The sequence below is a fragment of the Brassica napus genome, chromosome A7, assembly GCF_020379485.1.
Source record: "Brassica napus cultivar Da-Ae chromosome A7, Da-Ae, whole genome shotgun sequence".
Taxonomy (NCBI): domain Eukaryota; kingdom Viridiplantae; phylum Streptophyta; class Magnoliopsida; order Brassicales; family Brassicaceae; genus Brassica; species Brassica napus.
This window is the reverse complement of record NC_063440.1, coordinates 10061186-10084879: the sequence shown is the minus strand read 5'-3', so window position 1 is coordinate 10084879 and position 23694 is coordinate 10061186. Positions and strand designations below refer to the sequence as shown.

Below are 23694 nucleotides of genomic sequence, written 5' to 3'. Positions count from 1 at the left end.
CGCATGTGGGCACGGTATAAGAAGGCTCTGGAAAGAGAAACAAGTGCAAGATTTTGTGCACAGGTTAACGTGGTACGACGAGCCATTCTTCTCTTTCACATCGAACTCAAGATCATTAATCTGGCTTACAAGCATTCCGCCGCTAACCTCGAAATTTTCTTCCACGATTTCATTAACGCGTGGAGTTAAACGTCCACTGCAAACCTGGCTCACTTTCCGCCTTTCTGCATACCAGTTCATCAGTTTGGACCTTATATACTCCACCAAATGCGTTATTGGATACTCTCTTGCTTCGCGAAGAACCGAGTTCCATGTCTCAGCTACATTACTGGTCATAATGTTGTAGCGCTTTCCAGTGAAATGAACTCGTGCCCAGTGCTCGAAACCAATTTCAATTAGGTATTTTGCACACGAAGCATTAATCTTCTTTATTTCGTCGAATGCGTCGTCAAATTCACTGATTTGAAATGCCCTGGCTGCCTTCCCCACCAAGTAACTAAGATGTTTGTTCTTAAAATATGTCCTTATGTTTCGTTTTAGATGCAAAATGCATGCACAATGTTGAGCTGCTGGATATACCTGCAAGTATATGGAAAATTAGTTCGAATTTATACATGTATATCGAAACGGCAAACTTGTGCAATGTTCATCTATACATCTATGTATGTCGAGCTAACACCAGGAAAAATACCTTTGCAATTGCATTGTAAATGGAAGAATGTCTGTCAGATACAAAGACAAGCTCGGTTTTGTTGGGGATGAATTCCAAAAGCATTTGTAAAAACCATTCCCATGCGTTGTCATTTTCACCGTCTACTATAGCCACGACAATAGGAAAAACTTGGTAGTTGCCATCCTGTGATGATGCTGTGAATAAACAACCAGCATATTTCCCTCTCAAATGCGCCCCATCAATGATTATGACATTACGCATATGCTTCAAGCCGCTAATACATGCATCAAGTGCAAGGAACATGTATTTGAATCTATGCCCAACTATTGAATCGAAAACGGTATGCAGTTTTGCAACGGTGCCTGGATTTGCAATCACTATTCTGTGCAGGTAATCCGGAAGCAGTTTGTACGATGTAGCAAACGATCCTTTTGCATATTCCAGTGCAACTTCCCTAGAACGCCATGCTTTCCAATACGATATCCTAACATCGTGATCTCCTAGCATGAGTTGCATTATTTCTTGTGGGCATGGTCCGCCTCCTTGACCAGCAAATCTTGACTTGAGCATTTCTCCAATAACAGAATGTGTTGCTTGTTCTGCATATCCTGTGTAAACAGAATTGATTAGTTGTGTTTAAATCATGCGAACAAATAATTAATTTATGTAAAAGTGATGACTTATGATCAATTATTTGGAAATATTTCTTCCATATCTTGGCAATATATATGTTCTAAATTCATCGAACATGTGCCCATGTATAAATTCGATATTGATAATGTTGAGTTATTAAAAATGCAAAGCATAAATTTCATACTTTATGAATTGGTTACGAAGAATAGGGATATACATAAAAAAATCCTAAACTGGTTAATATAGTACTGTCTTTTGTTTCTTATAAGTAACTTTACCTTCAAACACTTAAAACCAGAGGTTTTGGTAATACCTGCACGGTCGTCTACTGAGCATGTGTGTTGTAATTCTACTTTTCGAATTTCGTACGTGTCGACATTCTTCATTTTAGTTGCATAAACCCTCCAATTGCATGTTTGATTTATGCATCGCAGGACCATTCTATCGGGAGATGAACGTGCGTTTTTAAACCGGAATTTATGTCTCAATGCATATAGTACCAATTGTTGTTTGAAATCAGCTCTACTTGTAAAATCTTTCCCTCGTATAATTCGTCCGAGTTAATTGTGTGTTTTCCTACAATGCCGTCTTCGCATTGGTTAATATTAAGTTTTCACAAAGCAAAAAACATACATTTATGTTACATTGATATTTCACATTACAAGGTTCCGCAAACATATAAACAAAGCCACCGTTATACTTTAAACAAAAGCCAAAAAGGATTTCGGTGCGTCCAACTATTTCACAACAAACATCGGTGACTTGGTTATTTATCTAGATTTAAAAGTAGCAGGTGATATTAATTTAAGGGACCAAACCCACCGCAGGTTTCGTCAGATTCAGAGGAAGAGTCATCGAGTGTGCCCAATGGAACTTGAGCGACAACGGATGTCTTATTTCCAACTCCAAGTGTGAGCTCGAGGCAAGGCTCTGCATCGGTTCCTTTTTCAGGTGCAGCCGGTGTAATCATGTTGACGTCTTTGCAGGAGTCTGTTTCCAGTCCAGCCGATGAATCACCTTATAGCATTAGAACAAGCGAATGAGTAACAATAATATACAGTCTTTAAGACAATCGTTTCATAAGTATAGATGCTTTATTTGTTACCTTTTATGAAACTGGGTGTATTGTCTTGCACGTCTGTAGAATTTGGTTTGTTGACTTGCGTTGGAGTGGCGTTGCTTATGTTATTGTTGTGGTTGATTCCGTCAGAAGAGTCAGTGGTTGAGCTATCATCATCCTCGTCGATGATAATTATTGTTGCAGGTTGGGGTGCAGAGACTCGTCTGTTAGCCGCCAGTGGCAAACCTAATACGCCTTGATTCTCGTGTGGTGACTCTCCAACATACACCTCATAGCTGTCTTCTTCATCCATCATATCATCCAAGTAGAGGTATTCCTGCGTGATGTCTCTCCATATGCGTAGAGGTTGCACTTCCAAAGGTGTAGAGAGGTGGAGAATTTCAGCTGGTTATAAATTTGGGACTGCATTTTCTAGTTCGTCCAGAGACATGGGCTCGCCATAGAGAACTAGGAATGTTAGAAATAACATTAGATATTTATCATATGAGTTATATAAATTGTCTAACTATCTACGTCTACCTATCACCACAACATGTTTTTCAAAAGTTCATAAATTGTTTAACACAACATTGCTATTATTACTTAGTAACGTAAAATTCTTTTACGTGTTGAATACTACTTATACAAGTTGCATTTTAACTAGGGGTTTAATAATGATCATCGGTTTTATAATTAATATGCTACTCGTATAAATAAGTGATTTACGCTACCTTCTTCATAAGGATTGAAATACGTTAGATCTTCTGGTGACATGCTACCATCTCCGTCCATAGATATAATGTCATCCACGGTTAAGCGCTGAAACTGTGCTTGGTCTTGTGTTTCGCCTTCATCATTAGGTAAACCATAAACCATCTCTATCTCTAGCGCAACACGGAAGACAATGAGGAGTTGTGGTTCGTTGAACATTATCTCCAAGATATGCTTGCTACATACGATCGGGTGGCTACCAACTAAATCTGCTAATATTTAAGAAAATGAATCTTATTTATGTTCTTTTACGGTAAAATACTGTTATGAAATGAGTTAAAGAATCTAACCTCTTATAGCTTGCCGATGCTGTGCTTCTGTAACCTCCTCACCCAGGTAAATTGTGTCACCTATTGTGAAAGGGGATCGACAGAAGAACTGGTACTTGGCAACTAGTTCAGGTCCACTAGTTACAAAGAGCACAGCTTCAGCCATGTAGTCCTCCACACTTGTCATAATCTCAACATCTTTGTCAGTTAGCAGATTTATCGGCGGCGTCTTTGCACCTCCAGGCAGATTCATCCAATCCGGGAGTTGATACGTTAAGGCAACAGGAGTGAGAATTCCAAGATCCAACCTTATACGTATCAGCTCCAGGAGGCCCTCAAGAGACTCGTTCTTGTTAATTACGACACATTCACCATGATAAGCAGATGTTTCCTCAAAACGCCATTCTCCATTGGCCGACTTACTCCAAAGCCCGAGAATGAGCTTAGTCAACCGTCCCATCTGCATGTGAATTTTTTTTTTTTAGCTAAAACACAACTACAAACTTTATATATCACAAGTTTACCGATTAAAAGTTTTGTTAAGTTTTAGTGTGTATAAAGGATTGACCTAGAAAAAGACAGGATTAGTACCTTTACTGTTGATTTCTCTAGGCTATTTCCGGAGCAGACGTTAAGAAACTGGATTTTCTGTGGTGAATTTTGTTTGGGATTTTGCTCGCCGGTAGTCGCTATTTATAGCGAAAATTAGATAAAGAGGTGGAGTAAAAAAAAAGAAAATCCAGGTAATATGCAAGCAACTTGTGCACCTCCTACCTAGTACTAGCTATCATCATCACAGTTGTGTAGGTTATGGAAAATATCTCTGACACGTTACATTTTTTTATAATTTACAATGTTCTCGACATTATCATCTCCTTGTTTGGGACGCGAAATTGGTCTAAACCGGTTATCGGTTTTGGCTCAGATTTTTCGAGTTGTTCAATTGATCTGGTTCAGTTTATGGTTGCTGTTAATTGTAACGTTGTGCTTCTATCGACAACTTATTTAGATTCGCCCTTTCATGTGTGCTGACTATATTCGACCCCTTATGGAAAATTGAGTTTTATTGTCTACAATTTAAATTTATGAAGTGTTCAGCTTCGTTGCCATTCTTAAAAACTGGGCGAATTCAATGGGGGAAGTAGGTAAATCTTCTTCAGGTTCTATTTCATCGCACACAACCATCATTGCTCCTCTTTGCCATTGTTTTCAATCAACAAGCATTTGCATCTCTTCGACCGATGCAAATCCTGGACGACGCTTTTTTAAATGCGAGCAACATGGCTCTGTAGAGGTCTGTTGAAGATATCAGTGTTGCTCATAATATTACGTTTGCCAAGATGTTCTATCAATTGGTATTATTTTCGTTGATCGGATTGGCTGTAGCAAAAGCTGCTATTGTCTACATGATAAAAAGATAAATTTATTTCCTATTGGTAGTTATCACTTGGGTTCTATCAGGGTTAAGTTTTGTTGTTCCTCTTTCTTTGTTATACTCCTGCTTTCTATAAATGTTCTCTGAAATAGGTTTACGAGTTTATCTTAGTGATATACTAATGTTTAATAATCTTACCAATTCACGTCTGCTCTATATAAAATTATGTTTGTATGTATGATTTCTTTACCATTGGACTCTATTATCGTTTTATATTTTCTTGGCTATTGTTGTCAAAAAGTCAATTTCGAAGGACTTATTTTATAAATTGCAATCTTGATACATGTCAGGTTAAGTTTATATTCGTGTGGCAAATACAATTTTTGTTCCTTTCGAAAATCTTCTTTACGCGGGAACTAAGTGAGACAAAATGTCATTATCTCTGACAGAACCTGACAAGTGTATCTAGTTTAGATATGCCTATATTAGGACTGCAGCCCATCGGCATAGCTTCGATATTCGTAGGGGATATTGCTGTCATTTCCCACCACCTTCTTTATCCGATCACCAAATTGAATTTTATTTTGCATGATCTCCAAATAAACTTTCGTTTCGTGTTTTTTCGGCGAAATAGGCCAAAAAAATATGAAATTTTATATTGGAGAAAATATAAAAAGATGAAGCGCTTCTGAAAGAAGCTACAAATCAATTTTCTGCCCTTTGGAGCTGCTCTCTGTGTTTGGTTTCTGAGGTGTTGTTAGCTGCGCGCAATATCGATTCGAGACGAAGACTGTTCCGATGGTGAGAATTCTTGTCGAAATTGTTACGCTTCTTTATAAGTATTTACAGGGAACTCGAATCTTTGTCAGGGTTTTTGGAGATTATGCATAAGTTAGTTTATTTCAATTGATTTTTCGTTCCTTCCTTACAAAAAAAGAGATTGGGTACGATTTGGTTCTGTGCCTAATGGAAAGCGGGTTCCTTTGACTGAGATTCAAACATATAATGATGCGAATCGAGCTTTAATGAGTTCTAATATGCAACGTCAAGCAGTTCTTGAGCTTTGTTAGTCATTGCTTTACTTTTGATCTAATTTCACAAATGAATGAAAAGCAGGCCCATCTCTGGTTTCATGGCATTTTCGCATTACTATGTGATTCCATCTTGTAGGATAAATGAGTGTTGGATGCAAAAGAAAAGTACCCTTAGACACGACTCAGTTGATAGATTAGTTTTCAGCAAATCATAGCACTATGCCTCTCCTTCGGAAGTTGAGATTTTTTTTTTGCAATTTTATGATTCCGACCCTTTTACTTCTCTCTCTCTGTGCAGGCTGATCCTGAACTAGAAGCTATCAGGCAGAGGAGAATGCAAGAGCTCATGGCTCAACATGGCACTGTAATATTCTGAATAACCTTCACTTCTGCTTCTTCTTTTTTTTCAATTGAGAAAAATTGCACTTTGTGTGGCTCATTGATTGTGAACCAACGTAATTTGCAGGGGAAGCAGGGCAATCAGCAGAATCCAGATCAAGAGAGAGCACAAGAAGATGCTAAAAGGTCTGTTGTCGATTACTTGAAAGTAAACTCTATGTTGAGCTAACCTTCTTTTCTCTGATTGAAACATGTGTTTAGGGAAGCTGATGAACGTAGACAAATAATGCTTAGTCAAATACTGTCTTCCCAAGCCCGAGAGAGAAGTAAGTTTTTCATCTAGTTCCTCTTCCTTTTCATGTTACATTGTGACTGTCATCGATATGATGATCTTCCAAGCTGTGGTAATGAATCTCATATGCTTCTCGTTCTTCTTCTTGTTCTCTATAGTTGCTAGAATTGCATTGGTGAAACCTGAGAAAGCTAGAGGCGTTGAGGATGTTATCTTAAGGGCTGCTCAAATGGGACAGATTGTTGAGAAGGTAAGAATCCAGTCACCTTTCTTTGTCATTTAGTTCTTACTTCCTTACATTTCATCTGACAGTTATTGCAATACTCTGTTTGCTTTGAACAGGTTTCTGAGGAACGGCTTATAACCCTCTTGGAACAGATAAACAGCCAAACTAGCAAGCAGACCAAAGTCACGGTACGGTCACACAATCCTCCAAAAACACAAGTTATCAAAGCAAAAAGCTTTGCTCTTAGTTTAACGTTATCATTGAGTGTAAGTTTATCTTGGATGTGTTTACAGATCCAGAGACGTCGTGGGGTGGACGATGATTAGGAAGAAGAAGAAGATTATGCTGTGCTTTTGTATATCTATTGAGATCTCACTGTTGAGTTGGTGAGTTCTAGTTAGATGTTACCGTGAAATATGTTTATTCTCAGTGAATCTTAATGATCTTCCATATGGTTGGGATGGGATAAAGAGTAATCTGAAACTGAAACTCTGCATTTTATATTTTGGACATTTCATTTGCTTCTATTCTGACTTTTTTTTTGAAAAAAAAAAATTGCTTCTATTCTGACTAATTTTATCTGAGGTCTTCTTGAAGAATTGATACAAAATAAATAATTCAACTTCTGTCGGCCGTGAAGTATTGAAGCGACTCCATCATTTTCATGTCACAAGAATCAAAGGTCAACCGAAATACTAAAGCGCATTTGACAAATAAGTGACGCCATAGTTCAACTTTATCGTTACTCAATGATCAAAAGTAAGATTTCTGATTATTTTTAAAGCATTCACTTGTCAAATAAGTGACGCCATAGTTCAACTTTATCGTTACTCAATGATCAAAAGTAAGATTTCTGATTATTTTTAAAGCATTCACTTGTCAAATAAGTGACGCCATAGTTCAACTTTCTAACAAACAAACATTATCCATACGTTTCCTAACGATTTACTTATAACCTTTCCATAACTATGTAATTACCAAAAATAAAATGGTCCTAGTTAGTTTTTACACTCAAAGTTAGTTGTTACTTGTCACAAATACAATTAAAGAGAAAGGGGGACATTGTCACCAACATAGATGAATAATATGAAGATATTAGTATTGGTCCTCAAAAACAAATGAAGAAATAATGATTACGAAACGATATTACCTTACTAGTTAGTAATTACCAAGAAAATATAATGATCTTAGTTCAATGTGACACTCAAAAGTTGTTAGTCGTTACTTCAAGAAACACACTCAAAAGTGGAAAAGAAAACGGATAGTAAACTAGATAGTTCATAAATTTTATAACAATGTCAGTCGACCAAAAAAAAAATGAAAACCATTTCAGATAGTGGCCTGTATACTCTGAAGATACATAGTTATATACACAACGACCATAGATGACATAGATAGGGATGGACACAATTAGTTGCTACCGTCCTATACTCGTCCTATAGAGCAAGTCGAGTATCAAATCGTTTGTTTCAAGTATTTACAAGTACAAGAAAAGTATCATATATTAACTAATTGACGTTGTTGGTTTGTTATCCGTTTTTAGTTTAAAGTTATCTAAATTATAATAAATGAAATCGTTTATATAATAATGAATTAAACAAAGTAGTATACTTATATATAAATATTTTAGAGTTTTTTTAATATAATAATGAATTAAACAAAGTAGTATACTTATATATAAATATTTTAGAGTTTTTTTAACTTTATACAGTTGATATGGATAAAAGTATTTTCTCGTTTCTTCTTAATGTCATTTTATATCGATTTAAAACATATAAGAAGACAGAAAAAAATTATTTATAAAATAAAAAATAGATTGGACTTCTAACTAACTAAGCTTTTCTCAAATTCATGTGTAAAATTTAAGTAGCTAAAATAAATATACAATTATCAAATAACTTACAAAAATTTATCAAGTAATTTACAAATAGTTAATAAGGTATAGTAAACCGTAGTAAATAACTTGTAAATACGTTAACTTGTAAACACGTTAATTTTCAGCAAATACTTAAAACTTGTTACAACAAACCAGATACAAATTTAAATTTACATTACTCGAACAGCACAACTTACACAAGTCAAGTTACTCGAGTACTAAGCATACCAAAAGATGCAATTAGTGCCCACATCAGACCTTACCCATCACTCGCGTAAATAAGAAGGTGGACTATGCAGTTAAATAATGTTGCAGTTATACAATAATAAAGTGGATATTTGAAAGAGAGAAAAGAAAAAGACAATTAAACAACATTTTAAGCAAAGTCTTCTCTGATCCGTACAATAATCTCTTTAAAATGATAAAACGCAAAGAATTTTTCTTCATAAATAGTAATACAAAATGTCATTAGTGGAGTGGATATTGAACTTTAAAATCTCGATTTCAACTTAGGCTAAAACGTTGACCTTTGACTTCTAAAATTTCAGTCATAGATATTAACTAATTACTCGTAAAATTAATATCTCCAATATTGTCATTCATCAATTAACGCACCAAACACAATACCTGCCCATATAGACAAAGTGGTAAATTAATAGAAAAAAGCATTCATAATCATAACTTTAGTGTCACATTCAACCAATTAGAATTGACATGAGTAGTTCAGTCAGACTTTCATGTTTTGTTATTTAATCTAAATTGTATAGTTTTGAGTTTGAATACAGACTTTACAAGTTATACGTTATTTGTGAAAATAAAGTATTATTCACCGTATTTATATATTATTTTTTATAAAGTATTGTAACCAATAGCATGACGTACAAAGTAGGTAAGTAACTGAAATAAAAATGTATATATGGTAAGTGGTAACTGATTGATCCATTTTTTCGACCGATTCACATGTTTGTCACTGCAGAATTAGTATGAGCTCTTATAGAATTTAGTTTCTTTTTTACTGTAAAAGGGCATTTTATAAAATTTAGTTACAGACCAAAATCCAAAAATAGCCAATAAATTATAGACGAGAAATTATAATTGATAAGAACGCAAACTATGATTTATATTAACCAGTTAGTCCCATTCTTTTGGTAGTAGCGACACTGGACTTCAAAAGACGATTTAAAGATTGATTTACATATGCTACTATTTTTATCAAAAAGAAATATATATGCTACTGTTGAACATTCGAACTAGCAAATAAAAAGTTGGTATGTAAATGTTAAAGAAAAAGTAACAAATGCGCATCATTTGGCTCATATAAGTGTTTCCAGTTTCCGTGCTTAACCTATCAACTAATCGTTGACAAAAAAAAAACCTATCAACTAATCTTGTATTATTATTATTTTCTTATATCTACTAAATTCTACAATAAATTATTTATTAATACACAAACTTGTTCAGAACGGCATTCTATTTTACTTACAATTTAAACTTAAAAATCAAACGTCTTGACGTTAGGTCATAGGTGATATGATAAAAAATTTCTGTTTAATCATAATCAGGTAATTTCAATAAATTTAATCAACATTTGTACACAAAATTTGTTATAAAAAAATTGTACACAAAAGTTCGATTGTTGGTTAGCAATATTTTCAAACAGTTGTGTAGCTTTTCTGCTCAACTTCTTTTTAGATCTAATATTCATCAAATGGAAAGGCAAATATTTTTTAGTATGTATGTATATATCGCTAGTTTAGCTTAGTTCAAGTAGTCTCATTTTATTTAGCTAATTTAAAATTAACATATAGGCTTTAATTAGTGACTAATGAAATGGATGGGAATAGTGAATTGCTTATCATTCCTTATAATTTATATCATTTATAATGAATATTTGTTCTTATGATTTCTTTACATTTCTTAATATTTAAAGAATAATAGTCTACAATAATTTTTAATCAAATTAGAAGAGGAATAGGTTTTCCTCTTATTTTATTCCTTTCATTTATTTTCTTTTTATTTTTCAGACTCCTTTAATAGTTACCAGCTAGAGCCATAGTGATTTTATATCTAAGTTTAAATTTTTTGTTTCCAAATTTAGATCCACTATATTTGAATAGAAGTTTTAATATCAATCTAATAGAAACCACCCTCCAAACACGAATTGTTTTGTTAAAAGTTTGTCAAATTTTATTTAAAGAAAAAATATTTAATTTTTTTGTTACAAGATTTTTTCTTAACAAAAGAAAAAAGGTGACAATTTCTTTCCCAATAATAATATCATATAGCACTATATATACTAAAAACAAAATCAAGCTCACATTCTATATATTCATTAACTAAAATTTAAATATTAAATTTCTCATATTTTCAAATTTTGAATCATATTTACTCATGAAATAATAGTTTAAATTAATTTACACCCAAACCACGGCTGACCACGATTAAGTTTGGTTTATTGTGTACCAACACAATTAACAATAAGATACAAATCAAAATTTAAATTAAACTGATTTGTTGAGTTATAACCTAAACCTAATAGGAAACCCAATAATACATTATTGTCGGTTTAGATGGTTTGCTATTTGATTTAGAGTCCTGTTTGGGAACGCGCTAGGTGCTAGTCGGACGGTCGGGTTAGGCCTAGCAACTAAAAAAAAAATCGGGGATTAATCAGAAATTATATGGAGCAGAATTTTTAGATTGTTTACTATGTTATAAAACATGTTAATCTTTAGTTGTTTATAATATTAATACATTTTTATAATTTAAGACTGTATAAAACACACAAATAGAATATATAAACTGTGTAATTTTTATCAAAATTATAAATATAAATGATATTTATAAAATTTTAGATAAAAAAATAAATAAAATATTATTAAAAATAAAATAAAAATAAAAATAAAAATATACTAGGCGGCTAGGCCGTCGTTTAGACGGTGTAGGCGGGGAAAATCGGATATCTGATTTTTTAAACCGATTTGGCATAAATCGAGGCGGAAAAGTGATGCGTAACGTCAAAGTTTAGCTGATTTTTAGAACATGGATTTAGAGTTTAACCTAATAAGTAGTTTTAGTTTAGATTGTGATTGGTAGTTTGTGATTAAATATGTTTTAGTACACAGTAAACCAAATTTAATCGTGGTTTGAATATAAATTGTTCGAACTATTAATTCATGGGTAAACATGATTCAAGTTTTGAAGTCAAAGAGAAATTGATATTTAATTTTTATTTGATAATATATATAGAATATGAGTTTATATATGAAATAAAAATAATCGTCACCCACCAAAGACACAGAGAAAGGTTCAGCACGTGATTTGACCAAAAAAAAAAAAAGTTCAGCACGTGACATGCAAGACTTTGCTGACCCAGCAACGGTGCCATTTTGGCATTTTCCATCACGTCTCTTCTTCAATCTTCACACCTTTTTTTTTTAACACTAAAAAAAAAAAAAGAAGAAAGAAAATGTGTGAAGATTGAAGAAGAGACGTGATGGAAAATGGCACCGTTGCTGGGTCAGCAAAGTCTTGCATGTCACACCTTACTTTTATGTTTCTAACATAAATGGCTAATTTGGGTCATCAGGTGCATTCCCAAACTCGATTCATTCATAATATTAATGTGTCCATACTCCATAGTTTTGGTCTAATCCATACTCCATAGTTCAAATAATATATCGTCAACACCCTTCGCAACTAATACTAGATCTCGATCCGCGCAGATTTTTGTTTTCATTTATTTTTATATAAACATTTTGTTTTCAATTCTAAACTGGTATATATTATAATATATATGTGTCTATCAATTTCTAAAACATAATAAGTTTACGGTATATTTTTTTTATTGAATAGATTGTTTCAAATTTTCATATGTGTTTCTATCTTCTTCTATATATATATTTTTGGATTATTATTTTATTATTAAAATCCTAACTATATATATAAAAATTAGTAAAATATTGTTTTAATGTCATATTCAAAGATATTGTAACATTTCACAAATTTAGAAAGTTTTTTTAAAATTAAAATTTTTGCTTCATAGATATATATTATCGAGTAAATAATTTAACATTTAGTTTTTGTTTAATTTTTAAAATAAACTATGTAGTTTAAAATTTGTTTTCATTGGTTTAAGGTAGTAAAGATTAATCATTGTTAGATAATATGATTTTTGTTATTTAAAAAAAAAATCTTTATATTTTAAAAGTTAACATCGATAAATATTTAAGTAATTAACATATGAATGTATAGTATTACAATATTAAATTATATATATTTAATTTATATTATCTATAAATCCAATAGATATTCTATTGTTATAATTCAATTATTGATAGTCAATAAAAACTTATGGTAGGTCTAAAATTTAAATGATAAGATTAGAGATTAAATATAATATGACTTTTTAGGAATAAGTCTATTAGATCCATTTTTTTAAAAAATCACACATTAATTAAGGTTGTGACTTCTGTTTTAATATATAAGATGTTTTGTTATTATTTTGTGATTTTATCTCTTATAAATATGATAAAATATTTCTGTACGTCTCACGATAAGTCTAGAAAGTGAAGTTATTACTTTGAAGGGTGTTGACTATTTAAGTGGTTTTAGTTGACTTTGAATTTTCAACACCAATAATGCAGCTCCAAAGGAAGGATAATATCTTATTATAAACCCCATATTTAAAATTGTACGGAGGTTATTTATTTCAATAAACCCAAAATTTATTCAAAAGGGTCTAGACTCTAGAGAAAGGTAAAACGGAGATTTTAGTCAATTATTCACATGACTTGTGTATATGAATATAAAATGTATATGATTCGTCTAGAAAGCTTTCTTTTGACCAGCGCAAAGACGTTGGAAGTATATGCATAAAAGTCTACGTAAATAAACTTTTAGAAGACCTAATCATGCTGCATTCACACAGACCTAAATTACTGATAGTTTCCAATACCTCGTTCTTAAACCAACCTTTTAAATTTGCTAGACATATGCACAAATTATATTAAGTTGAGTCTACCCATTTATAATACATAAGATCATATAGCGATGTTCATATCTAGTCTCCTATATATTAATCATAGAGCATTACAACATGTTTTCTTACTAATGTATCATCACAAAGATGATTTTTAAAATTTTTAGAAAAAATAAATTGATCCATATAAAAATATATATTATACTTTTTATTAAACTAACTATCAAATTGATTATTAGTATACAAAAAAATATTTTCAACTATTTTTTTAAATAAAAGCTACGGAATTACCTAATATGATTAATATATATATATGAAAATTAATGATTATGAATAATACATATGTGATAACAATATTTGTATCCTCTCTCTTTTTTTTGTTTAATTTTATATTATTAAAATAAATTAAACAATCACATTAAACATATAACAAAAAAAAAATTAGATTTTTAATATGTTATATTTTGAATTTTTTAAAACAACTATAAATTACTAAAAATGGTAAGGTCTCACACTGAAAATTTTCTGATCAATGGCTTAACTTTTTTTGTTCAAACAAAATATAAATGATGATAAATCGTATGAATATGAAGTCTCGTTAATAATTATTCATATTACATATGTATATATATCATTTAAATTAAATTATATATTATATAAAAATATGTTAATTTCAAAATTTGCAGTGAAAAATTATTGAGATCTTAATATTTTAATTTTGAAAATTTGTACTGAAATTCTTATATTAAATTTTTTGTGATTAACGGTTTAAATTTTTGTTACATCAAATATACAAATGTTAATAATAAATATTCATATTAAGATATACTATATATATATATATATATCTGTGTAAATATCACTAAAATTTAATTATATACCATATAAAGTAAATAAAATGATTGTTTTGATTTATTTACCAAAAACATGATTGTAAATAAACAAAAGGTATTGATTTTTATTTATGTGTTTACTCTAATGTATATATTTTTATGTATGCAAATTATTTTTAAAATAGGTGGTTTCTGATGTGTTATTTGATCTTCACAACCCCAAAAATATACTTCTTCAAATTGAAGTGATTTTTAATATTGGAAGCACTATATATATATATATTATTTCATTCAGATTAAATAATTTAGGCTTGATTTTTATTCTTAGAAAACTTTTAATGAAATATCATGACAAGATTTCAATCACCTCCTTTTGAGTTTGTTCGAAAAATGAAAGATTTGATCATTCGTCTAATATTTGTTCTCCCTAATACCCTATCTAGCTATTATAATTGTAAAAACTGGTGAATATATATATATACTAGAGAGACATTTATATTTTGAGTCTTCACTTATATTCTATAATAGCTTGATATATATTAGATTTGAACACTAACATGTAAGTAGAGTTTGTCACTGATTTTCTTCAAAAAATTGATTCTTAGATATGTATCTGGAGTGAAATTAATTTTTATAGATGTCCATCTTTTTTTAATTGACATTTATAATTCATCGAATTCATAGAAGAAGTTAACAAAACTCATATCAGTGAAACATAAATAAAAACAAAATACAATTTTATAGAGGTAGAAAATAAAGTCATTTATGGAGAGTCAATAGTAAATAAATAGATAGCAGAAAATCTAATCTTCTTTCGTCATTTTACAATTGATGTTGCCTATCTAGTTTTGGTGGTCAGTGTCTACTGAAAAAACTTAATTTTTTTTTGCGCATATGAAGTCTTATAAATAAAATGAGTTGTAATACATTAACTCTTCAACAACAATGGTACATTTAAGAGACCAACATTTGTATTCGTTATTTTCAAATCAATAAATATTGTAGTGTTGAAAAATGTTAAAACCATTTAATGAACAAATATTAGTATATAATACTCACTCCCGCGCGCAGATTATCATCTAATATACATTATTTTTTAACCGAGTTTTTTTTTCATTTTTTCTACTTTTAATGCTAATGACATAGTCATAGCACCACTCGTCATGTTAATTGTGTAATATAATCTTAAAAGACTATACATCGTCTCAATATATGTTTTCATATCAGTATATTATCCATTTTATAAAACAAAAATACTTAAAATAAAATTCATAAAGTTGAAAGTTAAAACTAATAATGGTAAAGCATGTTAAAAAATAATAATGATGGTAAATCATAGTATGGTAGATAGAATTGAGAGAGAAAAGATAGCTTAATGTTTCCTTCATAGAAACCACTTTTTGTTCAATATACCTCTACCAAATTAATTTCAAGCTGAAATTGTCAAACCTATCTTTTCACACTTACAGACATATTGTTAACAGATGACAAGAAAAACATATTGTTAACAATATTTATTATACCCAATAAAGTCTTCAAAGATTATGACCCTTTTAAACTTTCCAATAACAATTTGTCCCTCTTAGATTCTTTCAAATTTATTGATTTCACATTTTGGAGAAATTTTAAAAAAAATTACATCAATATTTGATATTTTTGTAGGCAAAAATATTTGTTTTGGTAAGATCAATTGTTGCAGAGTAGTAAATCGGTCATATCTAGTTGGTTTATAAATTGTTATTGTAATAGTAGAATTTTTCACGCCGTGTATAAATTTTAGATTCTTACTCGTTAAACTATTTATAAAAAATCTAGTGGGTCTACCATTCTTCGAACAAATTCAAAAAGAAGTGATTACATGTGTTTTAGATCCAGGTGATATTTTGGGTTTTTTTGGATCTTAAATATTCATATCCATTACGTATCAAAAAATTACATGTGTTTTATAGATATTTTAATTATAGATGAGAACCGACTCGGATCTAAACAGAACCGATCTAAATCCGAACCAAAACTTTCTGAGTATTTAGTTGGATATAAATGTTTAGGATCCGAATGACATGGACCCAAAAGAAACTGGTTCGAACCAGACTTGAAGACCCGAATGCCAAGTCCTAAAACGAACATTACATTGTTATTTTGTATATAAAACTTAAAATGTTTGCTTGGAGGTCAAACACTATAGTCGAATGGTTTTGATTTTGAAACTCAGTAATTTACAGGCCAATGGATACATTTGTTTTCTCCAAAAATAACGCTCCAAAAAAATTTAAAAATAATATTATTAATATTCAAAGCTACAAGACCATCAAAGCAAATAAAGTAAAGTTGAATGGACCTGTATTTATTAGACTTGATCACCCAAAGTCCACATAGAAACCTAACACATAAGTTTAAACAACCAATTATCTTCCTCTTCTTCTTCAATGGATGATCAGGTTGACCACAAGAACACTTGTTTAGATGAGGTTATTTTCACGAGCGTAGCCGACTGCTTACAAAGCTCACTAGAGAAGGCCTTCAAGTTCTCACTTTATAATTACCCTTGCCAACCGATTTCACCGTCTAATATGGGCCAAATAGTGAATTACCGTTACTTAAACCTCAATCCAAATTCTCCAATAGTCTCTTCTTCCTCCAATGAAGCTGGCCCTAAAGAGAACGTGGGCGATAAGAGCGGCCCAATGGAGGATCACAACGAAGGAGACCAACATGGTGTTGGTGAAACCTCCAAGCAATTGTGAGTTTTTTTTTTCCATTTCCTCTTATCAAAATGTGTTTTAAGGGTGGATTATGAGCCAAATAAAACCTTTCAGACAGTTGCTATCAATTTTTTTTTCTTTTATGTTCGGGTAGCTAGATCTCTTGAACCAAAACTCAGTCTATATATTCGGTCTTTAGTCGTCAATTCATCACGTAAGATTCTCAGGAAATCTACATTTACTTGATTACAATCAATTAGTCGTTTAAACTTTGTAACCCTGGAGACTAACATGCTTTGTGGATGATGAGTATGGTTAGGAGAAAACAAGGCAAAGGGAAAGGAGAGAAGAAAGAAAGAGAAGCTAGGGTTGCCTTTATGACCAAAAGCGAGGTGGATCATCTTGAAGATGGTTATAGATGGAGAAAATATGGACAAAAGGCCGTCAAGAACAGCCCCTATCCAAGGTTCACTTCCTCACTATATTTATATATTCTAATTTTAGTATGTCTTCTATTGCCTAATATTACTTATTTTAGTATTATTTTCTGTTTCAAAATATAATTTGTTTCTGTTTAGTTTATTCTTTATTCAATATTGTGTAGTCAATTAAATTTTGCAAACTCTTCTATAATTGGTTGAACTATCTTATTTTATATATCAACTGATGCTTTTATGATAATAATTTTTTTTATCTCCATGTTCTTAACTAAAACTTATATTATGAAACGGATGAAGTATTTTACTTGTCCATGTAATATTATAAAAGTATACCACAATATATGTATGTAAAAGTTATGCATGCGTTTTCAGGAGTTACTATAGGTGCACAACGCAGAAGTGTAACGTGAAGAAACGCGTAGAGAGATCGTTTCAAGATCCGTTGATCGTAATTACAACTTACGAAGGAAAGCACTACCATCCAATCCCATCGACGTTGAGAGGTCCCATGGTCGGGGAGAATTTATTAGGCCACCATGGAAGTGCTATCCTCCATAGCTTCCCACGTTACCATCAAGAGTTTCTTATGAAGAATCAACATCCGGTCAATTATCAATCAGCAGGAACTGTAACGTATCAACGGTGTCATGGTGACTCTACTAATTATAGTAATCATCAACAAGTTATTGACTGTGGTCTTCTTCAGGACATTGTTCCTTCAAAATTCTTGAAGCATGAATCTTGAGAGATAGTACTAGAGATCTGAATCTTTCTTTTTCATATGCGTATATATAGAGTATTTATGAACACATTATATATAAGCATAAATTACTTAGCTTGTTGTATATAAACATGTATGTGTATCTATTTCATGGACAGCCTACTTCTAATTAATTGAAATTGTGGTTTTTAAAAGAGATGATTTGTGTATATGTTTTAACTTTTCCTCTTCAAACCTGGATAATTTGTAATATTTGGTGTATTATGTGGTTTATTACATAATGATGTTTGAAATCAAACGAAGAACAAAAAGGAAAAGCTATTCGTGCATATTGAGAATGATTTCACTTGAATTTCACTTGCATTGAACATTTTGGATGTTATTATTGGTCACCAAAGTTTCTAATTTGTGTATTTTTCTAAAAGCGGGAAACTGTTGACTCGTTGTTAGATAACGAAAACAAACTTGCTTCAAAATAAATTACTTCAGCCCAACAATTAATATTTTTCTGTATGATTAAAAACAACAATATTAACAACTAACAAGTACAAGAATTCGACATACTATCTCATTTTCTCCGATGAATTTATCGAAACTAATATATGGAGAGAAATATATAATTCCCCAACTTTCTTTTTTGTTTTAAGAGCGATATGTTATTTGAACAAAAAAATCATCGTTAACTGAGACGGAAAAAAAATTAGCAAATAGAACAAACAAAATAAAAGATATCTTAATTCGAATTAATAGATACATCTACTTCTTAAGGTTCTGCATGTTATTTCTCTAAAGCCACAAGAGCAACGCCATTTTTTCCATACAACAATGTGGAGACATTCTACTTTAGTAATTAATTAAGTTTAATCGAATGAATTGATGAAAAGAGAAATAAAAGGTAGGTTTCAGACCGAGTATTCATACATTTCATAAAAGTTGAAAAATATGCCTTGTGCAATTTCAGGCGGCAAGTAACTGAATCACAAGGAAATATGATGACAACTTTGAGACTCTGGTTAATTAAGAAACGGAAACTAGCTCAGCAACGATGATTGTTTCATGAAATTACAGCGATAACATTATTCAATTCAGCAATTTTCTCAGCAGAGATGGTAACATATTTATCCAGCGTCTCGGTGCAATAGTCCTTGTGCAAATGGTTGGCCCGGTAACATGTTCCAGTGTTCGTATGACATGCACAGATGTCTTGAGAACAACCTCTGGTGTGACATTTAATTTAAACAATCAACTTCTAGCATCTTCTCCTCAAGAATGAAAATGCCGTATACAAATAAAATCAATAATGTAAATTGACAGCCGACACAATCTAGTCTACTGAATTTTGCAGACATGTGTGAAAGACACTAGCTTTTACTCCACAAGCTAAGAACATTTACTTAACAAAGTCAAAGACTTCCAACAAGAGGGTCTTCCTCATGCACCTCTGAGAGAGTAGTCAACGTTTTTTTTTCGAGGAAACCAAACCACATAGGCAAAAAGGAAAAGTTCGAGGAGAGAACAGTCATTATAAAAACATAAAAATGGGCAGGTCCAACAAACGATTTTCACAAAACATAGGTTTTAAATTATACTCATGATCATTGGAGGAACAAATCACTCCTGCTCGTCTGCAGCAGCAGAAGAGTGGTGAGGGAAGCTTGCCCACACGTCTTGCCATGTCATCTTCCCCTCCGCGACTGAGCTCACCACAGAGGCTGCCTCTTTCAAGCTAACTCTGACTTGGTCTTTGCTGTCTCTTTCTCTGATTGTCACCGATGTATCCGAGTCCACTGTTATTGCAAACGGCACTCCTAGCTCATCCGTTCTCGCATACCTTTTGCCTATCGATGTACCTGTGTTCATTCAAACACACAAATCTCACACTCGGTTTTGCTCCATCTCAAAATTCTAAATAACTTTAAAACTGTTTTTTTAACACGTACCAGTGATGTCAATCTTATGTGAGATGCCAACAGAAGTGAGTTCCTTGGAAATGACTTTGGTTGCTTCCTCGAATTGTTGGTTCTGAACCAGCGGGAAAACCGTGCACTTGATGGGAGCCACAAGAGGAGGGAAGCGGAACACGTTCAACTGTTCGTCCCCTGCTTTGCTTGGCCTTGTGCTGAAGCAATGCTCGTACAGACAATATATGATTCGACCAATACCAAACGATGGCTCAATCACTGACGGTGTGAAAACCCGCTGGTGCTCCTTCTTCTTCTCCTTCGAGATTGACACCATGTTCTTCTTGATGCTCACGTTTTTCCCGAGTGTACACACGTAGAATTCCACTTCCCCTTTGGATTCCAGGGTTGCCTTCATCTCCATAGCTTCTTTCTCATTCATCGCCTGACAAAACATTACCCAGAGCATGTTCTTTGTTATATAAACTCATACCATGAGAGAGAAAAACCAAAAAGTAAAACAGTACCTCCAAAGATTCAACCACATTCTTCTGAGTTCCCTTGAATGCAAGACCCAGTTCTTTCTTCACAGGATTAATCACAAGTTTCTGAAAGAAAAGAGAAACATATTAACAACAAAGTTATAAAGACAGTAATGAAAATGTAAGAAATCGAATGAATAGATACCTCTACTTCTTTAGGCTCTGCATACTTCTCTTCAGCCACAAGAGCAACCCCGCTTTTCTCCTACCATACAACAGAGTATCCACAATCAGCATTAGTAACTTTGAATGGTTGCCAAAGGAAAACTAAAAGGTAAGTTTCATACCGAGTGAGCACGTAGGTCGTAAGCAGACCTATCTGCAATGCCAACACACTCAATCCATCCATAGGAACTCTCAATTTCAGCATCCCAGCAATCTGCTGCATAGTGGGCCATTTCATTTGCAAGATGCTGACGGAAACGCAGCCGTTCCTTGTCTATCCCAAGGCGGGTGAGGAAAAGATATACTCTTCCAATGAAGTACCCTAGAGTTTCATTGTTCACAGTTCCCTACATGTTCAATTTGCAGACATCAATATAAGAGATAATAAAGAGAGGAGTCTGTGAGAATGCATAGTAAGATTACAAGTACAGACCTTGGCAACAGCCTCGCCAAGGCAAAGTTTTTTAGCAGATTGGCCAGACATTTGTTCTTCTCTTGGAAACATGAGGAACTCCAACTTTGATACATCAGAGAATTTAGGGTGGGACTTGTTCTCAGGATCGACAAAGTGCTCAATCTCTGCCAGAGTGAATTCACGAACTCTAAGAAGCCCTTGGCGAGGAGAAATCTGCGAACAAGACATTACTTATTGGAAGACAACGTCCAATATATCAAACAAAGTAGTTGAAACTTTAAGAAAAGTCACCTCATTTCTAAAGGCTTGGCCAATCTGAGCAGCAGCAAAGGGAAGCTTTCTTCCATTGTAATAATACAAGTCCTTAAAGTTCACAAATATGCCTTGTGCGGTTTCAGGACGCATGTAACTGATACACAAAACGGAACTTGATAAGAACTCAGGGAAACAAAAAGTTCAACAATAATTATAAAATGAAGAATGCTCACCCAGGAATCAAGCCAGATGGGCCAATGGATGTTTGAAACATCAAGTTAAAGGGATAAGGATCCGACAGTGGGTTCTTGGTGTCTGGAGCAGTGATCCCATACTCTTTGATCTTAGCACCAAGCTCTTCAGGGGAATAATCTTCCATAACAGCAAGAACATCCTTGTATTCAGCAGCTTTCTCCGCAGAGATGGTGAGATCTTTCTCCAGCTTCTCAGTGCAGTAGTCTTTCAGCAAGTGATCCGCACGGTAACACGTCCCAGTTTTCTCATCCTTGACCATGAGATCAGTGAACTTGTCAACGTGACCAGATGCCTTGAGTACAACCTCTGGCGTCACACATGGACAATCAACTTCAAGCATGTTCTCCTCAAGAATGAAATGCTGTTAACGAAACAAAATCAACATCATATAAAAGCAAAATCAGTTTCAATATTATTTATATTACTACTCTTAATAATCTAAAACTCAAAATTACAATTATAAATTCTAATAACTAATTATATATTTAAACATTTTCGGATAACCAGACCGGTTAAACCCAAACCGATCCTAAATTAGAAAATACCAAAACCTCTAACCGAATCCGATCGAATATCAATGCCTACCCTAAGCTAAGCAAAGATCAATTTCTACTCTACGAAACGTGAATTGGATCCTCACTTGACGCCAGAAGCTAAGAACATTGGACTTGACAGCGCATCCAGGAGGACCGTAATCGAAGAGCCCAGCCACACCACGGTAGATCTTAAACGAAGGGATGTAGAACAAACGCCGCTCCAGAGTATTGACGACGGCTTGCCGGAACGCCTCGCGGTTAAGCGAGCCGTTTCCGGAGCTGGTGATGGTCGACTGGAGCTGCTTCTCGACGGCGGATTTCTCGAGCTTGAGTTTGTTGAGGAGGTCGATGGCGGCGTCGATCTCGGGCTTAGCTGCGCGGGAGGCCTTGAGAGCGCGTACGGCGTTACCTTGGGTCTCGACGGAGGAGGATTTCTCAGAGAGGGATTGACGGAGAGATTGTTCGGTGGGGTCCATTGAGGCGCGGATAGTGGAGATTGAATTGGTTTGGAATCGACGAAGGGAGAGGATTTGTGTGCGTGGTATAAACGCGGAGAGGATGCGCATTCGATGATGAAGTGTTGTTGCCTCCACTCACTGTAGACTAGGGTTTAAAGATTATGGCTAACCTTTGGGATGAGATGGTGGGTTTTGGGCTCAACTGATTTATTTTCTTGGTTTAAGAAAATGGCATTTCTCTCAAATAGACCTTATTAAGTTTTTGTACAAAAATAAATTCCAAAAACTAAAATAACCAACATAGCATTTTTAATTTTTAAAATTTTTTAAAATTTGAAATCTTATACCCAAAACTCCACTACTCAACTCTAAACCCTAAATTCCAAACCCTAAACTCTTAATTCTAAACTCTATTATCTAGATTAATTAACTCTATGGATATAAGTGTATATTTACTTCTTTTGATAAAATATTTAACTCTATTTTACTCATTTTTACTTTTAAGATCTATATTTGTGACAAAAACTTTTTTGATTCTATTTTAGGAATTTCTTTTAAGAAAATATATCTTTAATTTTTAATCATTAAACCAATAACCCCACAAAATCTATCCACTAAGATGTAATCTAATCTAAGCACATTATGATTATAAGCACTAATTGTCATCCAATTTTAATTTTTATAAAAGTCAAACCTTCGTTTCATATTTTTATTTTGACAAATGTTAATGTCAGTTGTCAACTAGTGATTAATGATAATTTTGAGCTCTAGTTGGTTAGTAGTAGTACCAACTACCAACCTCTACCTCACCTACTAGTAAGTCCACTTCTTTCGTTATGTATATAGGCTTCTCATCTGTTTTGTTTTATTTTTATTTTTGGTCCATAGAATCTTAATATTGTTATACTTACACATCACTTCATTGGTTCATTTCATACTATA

At 32.8% G+C, this 23694-nt stretch overlaps 3 protein-coding genes across 3 annotated transcripts; 2 read left to right on the top strand and 1 right to left on the bottom strand.

Annotated features, from left to right (window-relative positions):
* The first annotated feature begins 5298 nt into the window (after positions 1–5298).
* LOC106355080 (DNA-binding protein DDB_G0278111-like) lies at positions 5299–7184 on the top strand. Its single transcript, XM_013795093.3, has 7 exons — positions 5299–5582; positions 6114–6179; positions 6282–6340; positions 6416–6480; positions 6605–6696; positions 6789–6860; positions 6966–7184. The coding sequence occupies exons 1-7, from the start codon at positions 5580–5582 to the stop codon at positions 6996–6998; spliced, it is 390 nt and encodes a 129-aa protein (XP_013650547.2). The 5' UTR covers positions 5299–5579; the 3' UTR covers positions 6999–7184.
* A 9141-nt stretch (positions 7185–16325) lies between these two features.
* Positions 16326–18475, top strand: LOC106356229 (WRKY transcription factor 71-like). Its single transcript, XM_022689521.2, has 3 exons — positions 16326–17102; positions 17384–17530; positions 17877–18475. Exons 1-3 carry the CDS (start codon positions 16789–16791, stop codon positions 18247–18249), a joined length of 834 nt encoding a protein of 277 aa, XP_022545242.1. The 5' UTR covers positions 16326–16788; the 3' UTR covers positions 18250–18475.
* Positions 18476–19573: 1098 nt separating this feature from the next.
* On the bottom strand, positions 19574–22906 carry LOC106357830 (glycine--tRNA ligase, mitochondrial 1-like). Its single transcript, XM_013797531.3, has 9 exons — positions 22399–22906; positions 21737–22119; positions 21540–21657; positions 21267–21461; positions 20956–21180; positions 20814–20873; positions 20654–20734; positions 20166–20571; positions 19574–20075 (listed from the first exon to the last, which is right to left on the bottom strand). Exons 1-9 carry the CDS (start codon positions 22858–22860, stop codon positions 19837–19839), a joined length of 2169 nt encoding a protein of 722 aa, XP_013652985.2. The 5' UTR covers positions 22861–22906; the 3' UTR covers positions 19574–19836.
* Between the last annotated feature and the right edge of the window lie 788 nt (positions 22907–23694).